Source organism: Micromys minutus, assembly GCF_963924665.1.
Source record: "Micromys minutus genome assembly, chromosome: 1".
Lineage (NCBI taxonomy): Eukaryota > Metazoa > Chordata > Mammalia > Rodentia > Muridae > Micromys > Micromys minutus.
In genome coordinates, this window is record NC_137969.1 from 28,618,016 (window position 1) to 28,635,421 (window position 17,406).

Sequence of the window (17,406 nt, forward strand, 5' to 3'; positions counted from 1 at the left end):
TCCTTGTATGTGCTGGCTGCTGTGGGGCAAAGCAGCAAGACTCCATGCATGCTGGGCTCTGATCTCTTCATGAGTGGCCCCAGCTAAACAATCGGATGAGCTGGACCATTGGGCCACTTCCAGCTAGAGCACTGGGCATGGCCTGGGCTCAGCATGAGTTGTGTGAATGGCCATTCACAGGGCCTGTGCTCATGCCTGGATCAGTCATCACAGAAACTTCTGTGAGGTACCTGTATTTTAATTTTGTACTGGGACCTCAAGTTATGCAGCAGGGGTTGCTGGGAGGTGAGAGGTCTAGGAACTTCCCACTTCTCTGAATCATGACTCCTAAGAACTTCGAATTAGCATCCAAGTCCAAACAAACTCCATCTGTAACATGCCAGATCTGTATCTGGTATTCCTGTTGGTTTTCCAGGAAGGGCAGGAGAAAAGGCAGCTGCTGAGCCAGGAGTGGGTTCCCAGAGATGTCTCAACTAGTGGGGCCAACTCAGCCTTTGTCTTGTTTTATTCTGATGCTGGGACTTGAGCCCAGGCCCTTAAACATGCTAACCAAGCTCACTTCCACTGAACTATTGCCCAATCCTTTTGTTAATCAAACACAACTCAAGGCCATAAAGAGGTACAAGCTTTGTACAGCATATGCCTGTGAGCCTAGCACTTCAGGGGCTGGGGCTAGGGGATCCTAAGTTCCTGGCCACCCAGGGCTCTATAGTGAGACCCTGTCTCATAAACAAAATAAGGGGCCTGGGGAGATGGCTCTATGCTTGCAGTGCAAACATGAGGACGTGCATCTGGATCCCAGCATCCATGGAAAAGCTGAGTGTAGCAGCATGCAGGGGGGCTGGAGGAGAGGGGTGGAGACAGGCAGATCCCTGAGCTTGCTGGCTGGACAGCAGAGCTCAATCAGTGACTCCAGGGTCAGTAAGAGGTAGATGTCAATCTCGGCTCCACCGTACACTTTGCACACATGTGTATCCATGTATACTGACCACCCCTCCAACAACATCCCTTCAGAACGCATGCAGTGGAAGATAGGGTCCCTAGTTGAATGTCATGAATGAGCCAGTTTTGGCAAGGGAGGAGTTTGACACCACAGGGCTGTGTTCACACCCTGGTATGCAGGCGTCCCACTCCCAGGAAGCTGTCCCAGGAAGCTGTCCCAGGAAGAAACCTTACATGCCGAAGATGCTCAGGCAGCAGTTTGGCTGCGCTGATGATCCGAGCAGAAGGGAACTGCTGAACAGAAGGAAAGTCATTCTGGAGACATTTGATACACCCAAGCCTGCAGTCACACAGGAAGCTGCCGGAGCCACACAGCCATGAGAAAGCGATGTAAGAGACGTTCGTACGGAAAAAAAAGTCCGAACCAGAAATAGGGTCCTGGACTGTCACAGTACCATAAACTCTGTGCCCTTAAGCAGCTGGAACTGCCATCCCAAAAGCATCCTTAAAAGTAACAGCTGTCCAGGGACAGAGGAGTGGCCTGCTAGGCCAAGAACCTATGGGTTGGAGGGCTGGAAAGGAGACTTGGGAATTTCCAACAGCTGAACAATCTCAAAATGGCTCCAGTGCTGAATGGTAACCTAGGTTTCTCATCCGACAGTGCGCTTTCCAAGTTAAACTACGCCAGGCAGAGCCATGCACTAAGTAACTGCCCTCTTTTCTCATGGAATACACAGCAATAATCCTGGGGTGCTGTCCAGGTGGGGTGTCAAACCCGAGACCATGGCCCCCTTCTGTCCTGGCACAACAGTTGATGTGGGCAGCTGCTATTTCCGCAGCTGTGCGTCAGCAGTCAGTCGTCAACGTGCACGTCAGAGGACAGGACAGAAAAGGAAGTTTATCTTTAGCAGCCTGAGGGCCATGGCTTTGTCATTATTCATATTGTTCCTCTGTGTGATCAGACGCATTGCTGGTGTGAGCTGGTCTTCACAGGAAGACGGGGCACCAGAGAATGAATCACTGCCTACAGGGGCAGCGAGTGGCCCTCTGAGCGTAGGATGTTCTCTGAAGAGGTCAGAACTTTGCTGCAAGTTGGGAGACAGGTGTGAGCCTCTTGTGTTGACAATACAGCTTAGACTGTATTCTCAGTCTCCTGGTTACCCTGATGTGTCTCTACTTGGGTTCCCAGGGCTCTAGTGAGCCCTGTTCCAACTTTGGCCTATACCTGAGTCTCAGTGCAGTCATCTGTCTCGGCTTGGCACCTGAGTGGCCCTCTGTTCATTGCTTAGAGATTACTGTATTATTCTGAAGGCCAAACACTGACTCTGATAGATGCTTTTGTTAACAGGGCTGTTGCTTATGACTGAGCAGGTTGTGCACTGCCTGATTCAAGGGTAGGGGACCAACCATATTAGATACTGTACTGTGGCTGGTCCCCTGTTTTTATTCTGATACATGCCTAATAATTGCAAGAAAAGAGTATGTTTTTTTTCCTGGCAAAATAATATGACGATCTTAGGATAAGTAGCAGTGAGGGGTCTTAAGGAGTCTGTCAAGGCTCCAAGTGGGCCCATTGCAGCCTCCGAGCAACAGATGAACCGCCCCCAGGTGCTATACTGCCTTCCCTAGACTCTTGGGGGTGGAAGCTTTGACCTTTATAATCCATGCTGCTGCACGGTAGGGAAACCTGATGCTGTTATAGTTTTGTTGACCCCATTTTTACTGAGTATACTGGGCCATGGCCGTACAACATGGTGTATTCTTCTCTGATGTGCTTTCTGTTTTACTCTGACCACCCAGCCTGTGCTCAGAAGCCAGCATCATACTGCTTGCCACCCAGGGCTCAGAGCTGCTCCAGGCATGGATTCAGCCTGTGTGTGGCAGTGATGGCAAGGATGCCTGCTCTACCAGCCTCTGTTAAACTCTCCCTTTGCCAGCAGTGCTCTGCTCCCACACACACGTGCTCACAACATGCAGGAGGGGCATCCTCTCTAGTACTTCTCCCCTGCTCTCCCTGCCAGGCACACCCTGCCCCACCCCTAGCTACCTGTCCCCAGAGGGTCCTCCTCAATGGCTCCCTGACGGTGCCTTTCTCAGCTCCTGTGCCGTTTGCCTCCCTGAAATTCTTGAAACCTTTCTGAGAACTCGCTGACCAGCTGTATGTATGCTCCAGACTCCAGGCACCCTCCACATTCTACAGGGTCTGAGGTTCCTCCCCAGAAAATGAGCCGTGTGCCTTGCAGCTCCTGCCTGGGGCCAGGCCCCGGGGGTCCAGTACATTTCGTTCCTTGGCCACCCCTTTGGCATGCAAACACGTGTCCTGCTTTTGCCTGAGTGATCTTAGGACAGTCATTTTTCCTCCTCGAGCCTCAGTTTCCCCATCTGTACAATGATAATGCCAACAGTCCTCTTGCTGTGTTAACTGGGCACCCTTATGGATGTTGTGGTTTGAAACTAAGCTCGTCCTCCAAAGACTCACACTGGAGGGTCTGGCCACCAGCGGAGGGAGTCCCGAGAGGAGCCTGATCACAAGAAGCCTAACTTCACAGTAGTCAAATCCTCCTCCCCTCCCTGCTTCCTACAATTCAACACCCCCACCCCCTGCCCTTCTATCAGGGTGTTCTGCGCTCACCAAGCCCAGGAGCAACATCAGCCAAGCTTGTACTGACGATGGGCCTAAACAAAGCCACATTCTCTTGTTTTCTTACAGCAACAAAATGCTATCAACTGACTTCAAGAGTACCACAGCACTCCTTCACAGCCCTATGGTGGCTTTCTGTTAGTGTTCTAAACCCTGCCCCCCAGTTACCTGGCAACAGCCAGGTATGCCTGACACTATAAAGGGGGCTGCTTGCCCCCTCCTCACTCTCTTGCTCCTGCCTTCCTGCCTCCACTCTCTTTCATTCCCTCCCCCCACATATGCTCATGGCCGGCCTCTACTCCTCTCTCTCTCTCTCTCTCTCTCTCTCTCTCTTTCTCTCTCTCTCTGCCCATACTACCCCCTTAACTCCCCTCCCCATGCCCTGAATAAACTCCATTCTATTCAATACTATACCATCATGTGGCTGGTCCCTCAGGGGGAAGGGATGCCTCAACATGAGCCCCCCCCCCAGAGGCACCCCCTTTCCCACACCTCACCACACCTCCATAGAACACATTCCCCCTGTCTTTATCTTTTTATGAACACATCAGTTTTCCTTCCATACGGGGGACCTGGGGTGGCCCAGGTCACCTAGTCACCTGCCTCCAAACCATCTTTGTCCCCTGTGCAAATGAGGGCAGTGAGGTACTGCTCCTGACTGCATGCAAAAATCACACAGGTACCATGTGTTAGTGAGCAGCCAGAGGCTTCCACACACGTGACTGCATAGGTTCCCCCTTCATGGGGCCACACTGAACAGTAACCACTGGGTACAGGGAGAACCTTTAATAGGGGCAGCCCTGCAGCGAAACCTCCTTTCCCTGAGCCATGGGTCATCTCCAGAGATGCCAGGCCGTACCCCCTTACCATGCCTTCCTGCCCAGACACTAACAGCTGTCATCGCCTCAGTCTACCTGCCTGTCTTTTCTGACCCACTCTCTCCCACTTCTTGCCTGTCACAAAGTTCCGAGACCTCCTTTTGACCTTCTGACCCCTATCCCCTTATTCCCATCTGTGCCATGGCATGTATCCTATAACAGGAGGGGCTACTTCCACCAGGAAGTCCTCTGTGATTCTTCACCTTTGCCTAACAGATTGATCTATTGCTCTCTCTTTCTCCCCCCCCCACTCCCATTTCTTCCTCCCTCCCTCTTTCCCACCCTCTAGTAAAGCCACTTGCCACAGTAGCACCAAAATAACTAAATAAATGAGAGGACAGAACCACAATAGTTTCCTTGGAGGCTCAGCTCCTGAGCTAGGACAGTTCCTGTGAGCCCAGAGAGACCCAGAGAAAGAAAATGGGCATCTAGAACAGAGCCAGCCCCCTGCTTCAGGCCTTTTGACCTCATAGGAACTCAGCTCAGATGACCCACACAATGAAGCCCTTCGAAAGGCTCTTCCCAACCAGATCCAGCTTGTGACTCTCTAAAGGGCCCTGAACTTTCTCTGGTGTTCTGAGGGGGTCCCCTAAGAACGGTTCCTGGTGTAGCCCTCAAGGACAATGGAGGTGGGGAGAGACGTAGATACAAAACAACAACAAAAACACCAAACCCCAGGCCAGGCACAGTGTCACATATCCGTAATCCTAGTATTTGGGAGGCAGAAGCAGGACAATTGTGAGTTTGAGGCCAGTCTGGGCCACACAGTAAAAACCCATCTCAAAACCAATAAAGCCTGACAGGCCTTCAGAGCACATAAGCACTCACATTATGACCAAGTACCTGGAACTCACATTATAACCAAGTATCCAGCACTCACATTATAACCAAGTACCCAGCACTCACATTATGACCAAGTACCCAGCACTCACATTATGACCAAGTACCCAGCACTCACATTATGACCAAGTACCTAGAACTCACATTATGACCAAGTACCTGGAACTCACATTATAACCAAGTATCCAGCACTCACATTATAACCAAGTACCCAGCACTCACATTATGACCAAGTACCCAGCACTCACATTATGACCAAGTACCTAGAACTCACATTATGACCAAGTACCTGGAACTCACATTATAACCAAGTATCTGGCACTCACATTATGACCAAGTACCCATCATTCACATTATGACCAAGTACCCATCACTCACATTATAACTACACACCTCCAGGAAGTCTCATCACTGAGTTTGCTGGGAACCTGCGTGAAGACATCCACCCTCCACAGCCTGTGCCAGCTGCCACCATCCCAGTCTCTTCCTGTGTTGGAGACACATCCTTCTGCCCTTCCTCACTCAGTTTGGTTCTCTACACTGCACAAGGGCAGTCAGTATGAGCTGGACCCAGAAGATAGGAGATAGTCCACGGGAGAGCAAACGAGGAAGTGCCATCTTCACAGCACCCTAGTGCAGCCTGCTGAAGCTGCCCGGCCTAACCTCTGAGAGCACACCATGCTGGGCTCCGGCCTCCCATGTACAGACTTCCAGATTTATTTTCCAGCCAAAAAACAATGTATAAGTTTAACACACAAACACACATATACATATACACATACTCATATACTCACATTAAGACACATAGACACTCATACACACTCATGAACACATTCACATATATACATATTCATACACACATTTACACAGACATACACATACACTCACCAAACACACAGACACAGACACACACTCACACATACACACTTACACACACACACGCGCACACACACACACTTACATACACATACACAGATACACACACTCAGACACACATATTCATACACACACTTACATACACACACACATACACACGCACACACACACATCAGCAGAAGTCTGTGCTGCTGAACCTGAGAACACCTAAACTCTCTATCAGGTATACCCAGCCTACAGCCACAGACCTCCTTTGCCCAGGATGTCCATGAATATGGCTCAACGCAGAACTGTAAATTTACTTAGAACACCGAGGCTTTTCTTTTCTTTCAGTTTGTTTGTGTAACTCAATTACATCCCCCTCAAACATGAACCGATGATGCTGATGGTGCTGTGTTGAGCTAACAAGCAGCTGAACAGGCCTGAGTTCATCAGCTCCCCAATGCCCCTCCCTGTGTCTACCTCCTCTAAGTTCATGGCCATTGCAGATCCTCACACCTCAGCTCAGCTCACGCTTGTGTCTGAGCCCTGTTCACAGAAGACGAATGTGGGTTTGTCCTCTCTCTCTCTCTCTCACCCCTCCTATGGCTGCGTTTCCAATGAACTCTCTTTTGCAAGGTTCCTGGTTTCCAGGGACTGACATACTGTACGGTGCACAAAGTGAACCTGGCTGGGTAACACCCAGGGCTGAGTGGAGCTTCCCTGAGTTTCTACACGGGCCTTTTCCCTTTGTGGCTCCCAAGGCTCTGTTTGAAGCACAGAGATAGATCACACAAAATACACAATATCTCACCTCAGCCTTACTACTAGGTAAAGAGATTAAAAAGCCAACAAACGTGTGTGTGTGTGTGGGGGGGGTGATTTATGGGAGTTGGTTCTCTCCTCTTCCCACCATGTGTTCCAGGGATTAAACTCAGGCTAGTAGCCTCAGTGACAAGTACTTTTACCTGCTGAGGCATCTCCCTGGCCCTGAAAAGGTAGGTTTAATGCTCCAGCTTTTGAAGAGGGAAGCCAGGACTGAAAGGGCTAAGAAGCTAGCTAGAGGTCAGGCAATGGCTTCCTGCTGCAGACTCCTTGGGGCTGCTCCTCCAGTGCTTAGGGCTGGAGCTGTATTGGGGCTACCCTTCTGGAGCCCCCTTCATGGCACTCTTAATGGGGTCAGGAGTTGGCTGCTGGGATAGACTCAGGGGCATGTGACCTAGCATGTGACTTAGCAGTAGAGTCAAGAACCCAGGAACCCAGGTCTCCTTCTGGCCCAATGCCAAAATGGGACTTCCAAAGGAGCTAGCTGCCCATGGAATTGATTCCCTGGGCCACAAAGTTCTGTTGCTGAGCCCACCACAATCCAATCACAGCTCCTGCCCTCCAGAGCAGGCAGAAAACCTAGCTTCATCTTTAACTTGGGTAAGGTAGGCTGCCATGTGTGACACTATTTCACTGGACCCATCTATAAGGAGAAACTTGTCTAAGGACATTTCATCTTGTCTGAGCCGAGGAGACCAGCATCTGTGAAGTGGGGTTGAAGTTCTTTTCGCGCATAACCCATAGCTGATGCTAACCAGGTCTCTGTCAGCCTGGTCTGCCCCATTTCTCTCTCCCTTTAGCAGGCATAGTCAGTGTCAAAAGTTGAAGACTGGCAAGCTTGTCTCTAAAGTTCTATTTAGGACTTCCTAAGCTCACCTTCCCATACAGACAGCACCTCAGAGACATACCTCTGCTGGTCCCGAGGAATTTCAGGACTGGAGCCTGAAATCTGCCAGCCCTTGACTAAGCCATTGGCCACAGGGTCTCCTGGTGACACTGTCATCTCTGTTGCAAGCCCCATTGTAAACACTACAAGCAACACATACACCCCCAGCATGGTCTTAACAAGAAGAGGGAAGCTGGCTCCAAGGTCACTCACCAACTGCCCCATCATACCTTCGTTTCCACATAACTTTGTGGGCTTCTATCACAACCAAGCATAGAGCGAGCTGGCACTGTATCCCATACTCTTGTTTGTCTTGAATCTTCATGTAATAGTAATCCAAGCTACTCTATGGGCAAAGAAAGAAAAGCCTCTGTGTCTGTTGGGTCCAATGCTTATTCTCACTGACTCCAAGACTCATCCTCTGAATAGATTTAAATTGATAACAGAATCACCATTTGACTTTACATATGCAGAAAGTATATATATATATATATATATATATATATATATATATATATATATATATATATGTATGTATATATATGTGTATGCATGTATATATATATGCGAAGTAAAAACTAGAGGTTTAAAAACAACCCTTTAAGAGCAGAGAACGTGCACTGAATAGCATTCATATGACTGGACCGTGGTAGCAGCTCGGGGTGAAATACAGAGCCGGCTTACAAACGAAACCTCTAAAACCCTACCCGTGTTCAGAATGCCACAGGTTGACCACACTGTCCATGACTTCCAGGCTGAGGCTTGGTGTCCTGCAACTCTGGGGAGCACAGGAGCTAGTCAGACCCTAAGGAGCCATTGGCAATGCCAGTCAACGAGCAAAATTAACCGCAAGGTTTACTACAGGCCAGGCCAAGGGCCATTCACAGCATAAAAAGAGCTGTTTCTAATCTAGGCATATTATGTGAAGTTAACTGCCTCCGTGTCTGTTAGGCCAGCAAGGTTAAAGAATCTTGATTTTCCCAAGTGAGTGGCATTAGACCAGAAACACTCATCAAGGTAAAGAGCAAGTTTCATTCACAGCAGTCTCCAAAAAGGGTCTCAAGGATCAAAAATGGCAGGCGAGAGGCTAGGGGGCTGCAAGACTGCAAAGCAGCAATTTCCTCTCTACATGAAGTCAGATCCGCCAGCAGGCTTCTGCCAGAACACTAGGGAAGTTCGTCAGGATCACCACAGCTCAGGGGTGGCCCTTGCTAAGACCTAAGTGGCCACTCCAGAGAGTCATGCAGTGAGCTAGGGTGACTTCAGGACAAGGCCCATATAGACGGCTCTGCACTTCTGCCAGCATTCAGGGAGCCTGAAGGCCCTGAGGCAATAAAGACTCCAGGCTGACTGGGGAAGAAATGGGGTAAATGTTGGGGGCGGGCAAACACGACCGCCCCTCCCAGACCCCCTTCTGTCCGTAAAGAGCTGGATTGGATTTCGTTTCCTCCCTCTCCCCACACATCGACTCCCCCCCACCCCATCTCTAGCCGCAGCCCCCTTTCCAAAACTCGCCATGGGCGAAGCCACTGAACAGCATACTCAGGCAGTGAGGGGAGGGGGGAGGGGGGGAAGGGGTTCCCCGAGGCTCCCCGCAATCCCCAGGCCATGAGCAAGTGACATCAGAGGCTCGAGTGGACCGGTCCTGCCGCAAAACCCGGCGCGGGGCGTGCGTGCGTGCGGGCGTGCGAGGGGAGCCCGGCCTCGCGAAGCCGGTGGCACTAACCCTTCTTAAATTTATTCAGGCAGCCGGAGCTGCAGAAGGAGCGCACGGAGGCCGTCTCCCAGCAGCCGCGTCCCTTCATCCCCGCGGCCCGCGGCCTCCGAGCAGCTAGGCGCTACATGGTGCCGGGCCCGGGGCGCGCAGCTAGGAGGACCACGGGGCGGAGGCGGCGGTGGCGAGCGTTCGTGGGTCCCGGCGTCCTGTCGCACCGGGCTGCCCTGAGCTCCGTCCCTTAACCCTGTCGGCGCCACGGGAGCCGAGCCGCCTCCCCGCCTCCTCCCCCGAGCCTGCGCCACTGCAGCCGTGCTGCGACCCCGCAAGCTCCGGGGCGCGGGGTGTGGGGCGGGCTTCCCGCGGCCACGTCACGTCTGCTCGGGAAAATCCAAGCGAAGGTGCCGCCCCCTGCAGCAGCAGGCTCGGTGCGGCTGCATTTCAAAGGAAGAGTGCCCTTGAGAAGCCGGGGCACGTGGGAAATAGGGTGGGTGATTCCAGGAAATTGAGGTCATGCTGAGACCGGGTCACCTTCTAACCGCACCATGGCAGCTGATGCATTTGTGTCCAGCCACCTGCAGCGACCTGGCCACCTTCTAGGAGAAAGGCAACAGGCGGGGCCCCAGGGACTTCAGCTCCTTTAGGCACTTCTGCTACAAGACTGCAGGCATCTGGGGACATCTGTCTCTGTCCAGACTTTTATGAATACAAGCGTTCTGTGGAAGTCTGGTGAGCGTCACAAACCCAGTTGTCCAAAAGTGAGTTTCTTGTGGTCCCTAGAGCTTTCTCACAACCCTTCCCCCACCTCTCTCCCATCAGCTAACTGCAGGACCCTCCTAGTTGCTCAGTTAAGAAACCTCAGAGACATACTGATCAAGCCTTAAGACCACAGGGCCAGCATCTCCTGGGGGCAGTGCCTGGAAAACACAGGAAAAACACGCGCAAGATCCTACTGTTCTCCACCCCATTCCGGGACCACCGACTCTTAGAAGCGGCCCAGGAAATCTTCCAGTTTCCGCGTTGACTGCCCCCAGTCCACACTCAGCCCTGCTACCCAAAAGATGGCGCTCAACATCAGAATCAAGACCATACATATGAACCCACAGGGCAGCAATTTAAAGACGGAGCCAAATCACCAGGCCCCAATGTTCCTACTTTTGAGAGGCCTAGAACACCTGCCTAACTTCCCCCGTAACTGGACTACTGTGAGCCCCAGCCTCAGTTTACTGGCAGTTTTTATAGGGTTTGTGTGTGCAGGAATCAGTCCAGAGCAGGATATTCAGCCGCATGCTCAGTGTTGTGGAAGCTGGAAGAGTCTCATTAAAAGCTGTACCTCGGTCTAGAACAAGGAAGGGCAGGGCAGGAGACACAGCCCCATGTGCCTCCTCACACTCAGCCACTCTGGATTACCTGAGGAGCCAGCAAAGAAAACATCTAGAAAAGAAAGTGAAGTAGTAAGTAAAATAAATAAATAAATAATAAAGAAGAAAACAACCCCGAAGTCCTGGGCGAGCACATACACATAAACACGCAAGCACATATATGTACACGCACATGCGTGTGTACACACTGTGCCATCTTTCTGCGTATTTTTATTTTATTTCTATATACTATATACTGTAAGCCACATCAAAACATTATTGCATTCTGCTCATGCAGAATGGTTAGATCCAGCCATGAGGACAGGCAGCTAGATGTGTTAGGTGAAGGGCCACAGGTGACCAAGCAGCAGGGTCAAGGGACCCAGTAGCACACCTCCACTCACCACCAGGACACTGCTAACCAGGCTCTGATTACACCAGGCTCCTCTTTGCTCAGACTAGTACACATGCATACACTAAAACACATGTACACGAACTGGTGTGTGCACCTGTGCATGTGTGTGTGTGTTCATGCGTGTGGGGATAAGATGCTTCAGCAGGAGAGGAAGGAGCAAGACACCCCCGTGCTTGTCACCATTGGTAGTAAAGACAGATGCAGCCTAAGAGCCCAGCTGCAGGGGAATGTCTGTGTTAACAGCTTCATGGATGCCAAAGAGCCATCTAGATATCCATAGGCAATGGCAGGCAGTACTGATTAAAACGTATGCTAAAAACCAAAATGCTGGAAGCAAAGGAACTCTTGAAGCTTGTTTGTGATTGAGTGAAAGCTATTCATGAGCAGGCCTGTTCAAGCGACAGTCAGGGGCCAGTGTCTAGGGATCCAGCTTCTTCTCCTCCATCCTGTTTGCTTTACTGGAACCTTGTTTGCTGCCAGTTTTCTGCACAGACCCAACTCCCTGAGGACAGAGTGTGGCCTTCTCTTGTTGTTCCCAGCTTCCGGTGTGACCTAATAGGTACTCACTGATGGAATGACTCAGAGATCAATTAATTGGTTGCTCCAAGTGGCTTAGTCATTCACCATGAACCCACCTGTCTGAGCAAACCAAGCCCCTCCTGCCTTCTCCAGCTTTCCGAGGCGGTCCCTTCAAGCTTGTGCTTCTGGCACATATACTGCCTCATAGCTTCCTTTTTCCTCTGTACTGGAAAAGAGGAGGGGAGAGTCCAGAGGTAATGGCCACAGCCCCCAAGGCTATAGGGGGCTGTGGCTTCCCTCTGACTCACAGGCTTATCATTAAAGCTGAGGCCTATGCCCCTGTGGGGCTACCTTAAGAATGAAGTTTAAAAGAAGCAGTGTTCTAAGAATAGCCATCCATAGGCGCTGACTACCATTGTCATTAATAAATGACTCTGTGCCAAAGCCAAAGAATTAATTCAAAAGCAATTTGTGAGAAAGGGTTGCTAGGCAATTAAAATAATGTCTGAGGAGGAAACTTTGCCATTGATTATGCTAAAGTTACAAAATTATTATGGGAAAGAATGCACCATTCACATATGTTTGATAAAAAGGGCAGGGCAGGGCAGAGATGGTCCTCTCAGGATGAACCTGGTGGGCAGCAAGGGGCTGGCAGCCCTGGAAGACAGCTCTCTTGAGAACCAGGAAGCACAGATGTGGTTGGTGCCACCAGCCAGTTCCAAGAACACTGACCTCTTTACAGCCTCTATTCAACCGTGCCTGTTGGTTATTAACCAGAGCCTTTTGTCTTGTTGGAGCCTTGCTATTCCTTTCACTGACAAATCCCTGATGACCGTTCACTTGTTTAGTCCTCAGTCATTACTTAAGGTGACAACAAATATGGCCGAAGGTACAAACCTATTACAGAATATCCACCTTATTAAAGCAATGCAAATGAACAGCCTTGATGAACTCATTTAAGTATATTAAAATTGCCACAAATCTATTTAGTCATTTACAACCTAATACCGTCATTGTTGAGAGTTCCAGGAAGCCAACCTGTTCCTGTTCCGGAGCGTGGGACGCTGGTGGCTCATCCCATACAGGGATATGACAGCTCATCAAAGGCTGTGTCACTACTGTTACCCTGAACTCAGGAATCCAAGTCCTGGGAGTTTTCCCTCAGGAAATGAACGGAGGGGCTCAGAAGGCTTTCTGTACAGAGATGCCACCCACTGCCTCAACAACTGAAAGGCGACTCCAACAGTAAGATTCCAGCTCTGTGGACTGTTACACAGCTGTTAACGTAATTATAAAGAGTGGGGAACTGTTAAGCTCTAACAGCAGGGTAAAGGACTGACCGTGAACTAGCTTGTTTAATTAGATGCCTAAGATGAGAAATACATGAAGGGGAAGGAAAAAAAAAAAAAACATAAAATTCAAAGGCAGGTTTGTAAGGACATAAGATCACAGGCAACTTTTTATATTCTAAATGATTTTTACCTTCTAGTATTTCCCACAGTGACAAAATCACATTCCATCAACTGACCACAGTATTTGATACCCTTTCCCATAAGGGAAAAAGCTGGGAAGAGAGTCTTTGAAGATTAGGTGCTTTGCTTGGGGAGGGTGAGTTATTTTATTAAACCATGGGCAGCAGGACAGGAATTGTGACTAGAGAGCAGGGAGTCAGGATTGTGGGTTCCCACCTTATGATGCTAAGGTCTCCCAGAGGGTGGGGCTGGAGTCAGCTTTGCAACCCACCTGCTGGGGGACTTAAGCTGAATCTAGCTTGCCAGATCCTCTGCCAGAAATGGCACTTGCTCTCACTAGTTCACCCTGAAGACCAAAGAACAGGACGGTGCTTGGAGCTAAAGCCTTTAAAGGGACGCTTCTAATAGAATGAAGCCATGGAGCAAGGCTAACCTCCTCTGATAAGCATCCTTCTAAGGAAGGCAGATCAGGATATTGACATCCAGAGTCTATGCAACAGGGAGAAAGCAAGCCAAGGAAAGTGGCCTCAGAAGGGGCCAAGCCCCTTGACACACTGACCTTGGGCTTCTAGTGTCCAGAAGCGAGAGAATGATTTCTGTTGCTTTAACTGCCTGGACTGTGGCGTTTTCGTGAGTCTGAACTGACTACAACAGCTCCTTATGCAAAGCCCTGGAGCTGTCCGCAACAGCCCAGGGGGGAGCTACCTTGGGAGAAAGGATCCACACCAGGACCTTACTGGACGAAAAGGTTCAACACTGAGCTTAACTGTCAAGTGTAGAATGGCTGCGGTCCCCAAGTCCACTGGAATGAGGAAGTGCAGCATGGAAAGCTCACTGTGCGGCTGGTGAAACTGATGCAGAGACAGAGCATCAAGCCTTGGTCCTCCAGGGAATGATCGGATGCAGGTTAACCTCCAAGCTCCACTTCCCCCACTTTCCCAACCTCTGATTGCTAGGTCCTCTGACATAAGCATTCAGGCATTCTTATTTTGAGGGCAGCCTGGTCTACACAGTGAGACCTTGTCTAAGTACAACAAAACACAAACCAAACAAACATGGGGAAAATACTGAAAAAACATACAGCAGAAGACATGCCAACTAGAATGAGTGAGTCCACAGCAGGCTAAACTCCAACTACTCAAAGGCTCCCATTGCAACAGATGATTAGCAAGCTTCGGAATGTACATGACTGGTCAACAAACAGGAGACCTACCCAGTCTCAGAGGCAACAGGGGACATGCAAAACAGAACAAGGAAGTGCCTTTTTGTTGGCTGTTTACCCGGTAACAGAGTAAGAACACCAAGGAAGCTGACAGTCCATAGTGTTGGAAGGTGTGTGTGTGTGTGTGTATGTGCGCGCGCGCGCGCGTGCATGTGCTAGTGCCACAGTGCTTCTGTGGAGGACAAAGGATGCTCTGCAGGAGTCAATTCTCCTCTTCCAACTTGTTGGTCCTAAGGACTGAACTTAGCCATCAGGCTCAGAGGTGGGGACCCAAACATGCTGAGCCATTCTGTCAGCCCTCCATCTTCTCTCTCACTGAAATTGGAGCTAACCTGGCTGGTTATCTCAGAGTCTGCCTGTCTCCACCCTTACTCCCAACAGCAGGATTGCAGACATACCCAGGCTTTCTGTGATTGCTGGGGATATAAACTCAGGCCTTTGTGCTTGCTCAGTAAGCCCTTGACTTGCTGAACCATGTCCCCAGCTCCTTTGTGTTCTGCTTGACCAGCAATCTGGCAGAGTCTGCTAATATTTATCATGTGCACCCACGTCATCCAATGATTTCATGTCTTGGGAGCTATGCTAAGTCACACACACGCCACGGCACTCTGTGGAATAGTAACGGAGTGTAAACACACTTAATCAGCCACCAAAAGGGAAGTTAACACAATTATGAGACCCTGTAGAGTTCCACACCATTGCTTTAAGCTGACATAGATCTAGTTGACTTGGCACACTAGGATCTTCAAAATACACTAGGGCTGGAGAAAAAGCAGAGAGTGGTTTAACGTGATCTCATAGGTGTACATGGAGGCGTGTGGGGAGAGACACCTTTCCTTTGCTTTGGGAACATTTTGCAGATGTTCCACTGTAACAAACTGTGTGGCTCTCTTGGGAAGAGAGTGAGATGGGGGGTGGTGATGAGAGGTGACTCAATTCTGCACGCTATATCAGAGAATCCATTTAATCACTTCACAGTGTTACATTTCCTGAATACACGTTAATTCTCACAGAGATGGGGACAAATGGGCCACATGAATGCTTGCTCATGCTGAAGCCAGTGGTTGGGAACAGGGCCTGGGTTCACATCAGAAAAGCCACCACACCAGTGCACACAGACCAACCTGGTAGGCAGCAATCAGAGAGGGACTGGATCATTTGGCGCATGCGTGGCACAATCCCCAAGAATCGGAGGAGCAGAGCCGCCCATGGCGACGGGCCCTGCAAAGAAGGGACACAACTGCAGCCAGGTGTGGAGGGACCAGGGGTCAGGTACCTGCTATCCAACCAGGCTGGATGCCTCAACCCACCCTCAGCTTCCAGACTGCTGCCAGCAGCTCATAGCCACAGATACCGGTGAGCTTGTGGCTTGAGCACAAGGAAAGGACATCCATGAGGGTATCTGGGCGTTTGCTTTGCACTCACTTCTTGGACCTGCTTTGAGCCATATGGTCAGAGAGCTGTCAGGACAGTGACAGAGCCAGCAAGAGGGTCTGATAGACAGGTGAAGAAAGGAGACATCAGGAAAGGCAAAACACGACAGGTGTGCCCTCGCATGGCCACTGAGTATGATGGCCTTGCTGGAAGCCCTTACTTCATGTCATGTCAACCATGCTCTTGTGAAGTCCTACCTTCCTGATGCTTTTGTCATTCACTGTCCTCCAGCCTCCTTGTCCCCATGTACCAGGCAGTGGTCATCTGTTCATAAGTCTTTCCACTATGTGGGACAATGTCTATGTCCATGGCACAGACTCCTTTCTGTCTTAGTGTCCCCATCAGTAGTAGAAGTGCTGTCTTCCCTACAAGCTCTAGAGCTGCCTACACTGCCTCTGCTCATCTGTCCCAGCAGAGCCCAGCATCTCTCCTACTTCTTCATGGCCACTGTGGTGTGGTTCGAATGAGAATCACCCCTGTAGATTCAGACATCTGAATGCTTAGCTCTTGAGTTGGTGGAACTATTTGGGAAGAATTAGGGGGCGTGGCCTTGTTAGTGGAGGTGTGTCACTTGGGGTGGGCTTTGAGATTTCAAAAGACCACACCAGACCCAGTCTCTCTCTGCCTTCTATCTTCTCCGGGTTAGGATGTGAGCTTTTAGCTACTGCTCTAGAGCCATGCCCCTCTGCTTGTTACCATGTTATCATGGACCCACCTCTGAAACTGTAAACAAGACCCCAGTTAAATGCTCCCTTGATCATGATGTCTCTTCAAAGTGATAGAACAGTAACTAAGATACTACTTTTCCCTCACTGACAGTTCTGTCTGTCCCCCAGGCTCTGGCTGCATACCGGTCAATGGCTCTACTTACCTAATCTCAATACCTAAATGCAAAAAAATCCCCGAGTCCTTCAAAGTTGTTACCTAGTCCATCTGCATCAGCTGCATCTTCCTGCTCACTTCCAGGGCCTCAGCTTGCACGTTCTCCTTCATGTCCAGCCTCTGGGTTATCACAGGGACAATGGACCGAAAATGTCATTTCTCCCCGTGGCTTCCCTGCCACGGCTCCTGGTGCTAGCCGTAACAAGTTCAAACCCTTTTGTATATTCTGGCCTATGGGAGCTATCCCTTGTGGATCTCTGTGCTCCCCACTGCCTCTGCTCACCTGGCCAAAAGTGACCCACCCTTCTCTCTTTGTTTCAGTCCTGCCAGCTCTAAGCTCTGGGTGTGGACCTCTCTCTACCTCCAGGAGCTTCAGTGGTGGCAGTAGGACTGTACTCCCCTCAAATGCTCTAGAGGTAGATTTCTTGCTTCTTCCCATGTCTGCTGGCCTCAGGAATTCCTTGGCTTGTGACATCATTCTATCCCTGCCTTGCTTTTCCTCTCCTGTGTCCTTCTATGA

The 17,406-nt window shown here is 50.2% G+C and overlaps 1 protein-coding gene across 3 annotated transcripts in view; it reads right to left on the reverse strand.

Moving 5' to 3' along the window:
• OSBP2 (oxysterol binding protein 2) overlaps positions 1 to 17,406 on the reverse strand; it is a gene marked incomplete at its 5' end in the record, with an annotated part of 139,546 nt that overhangs the window by 44,360 nt on the left and 77,780 nt on the right. Inside the window, one exon of one of the 3 annotated variants that reach the window (XM_080931987.1) lies at positions 9,594 to 9,672. The exons of the other annotated variants lie outside the window; for them this stretch is intronic. Within the exon in view, the coding sequence (XP_080788113.1) occupies positions 9,594 to 9,672 (79 nt within the window). Of the gene's footprint in view, positions 1 to 9,593; positions 9,673 to 17,406 lie in introns of those variants that run through there. 3 annotated transcript variants of the gene reach the window in all.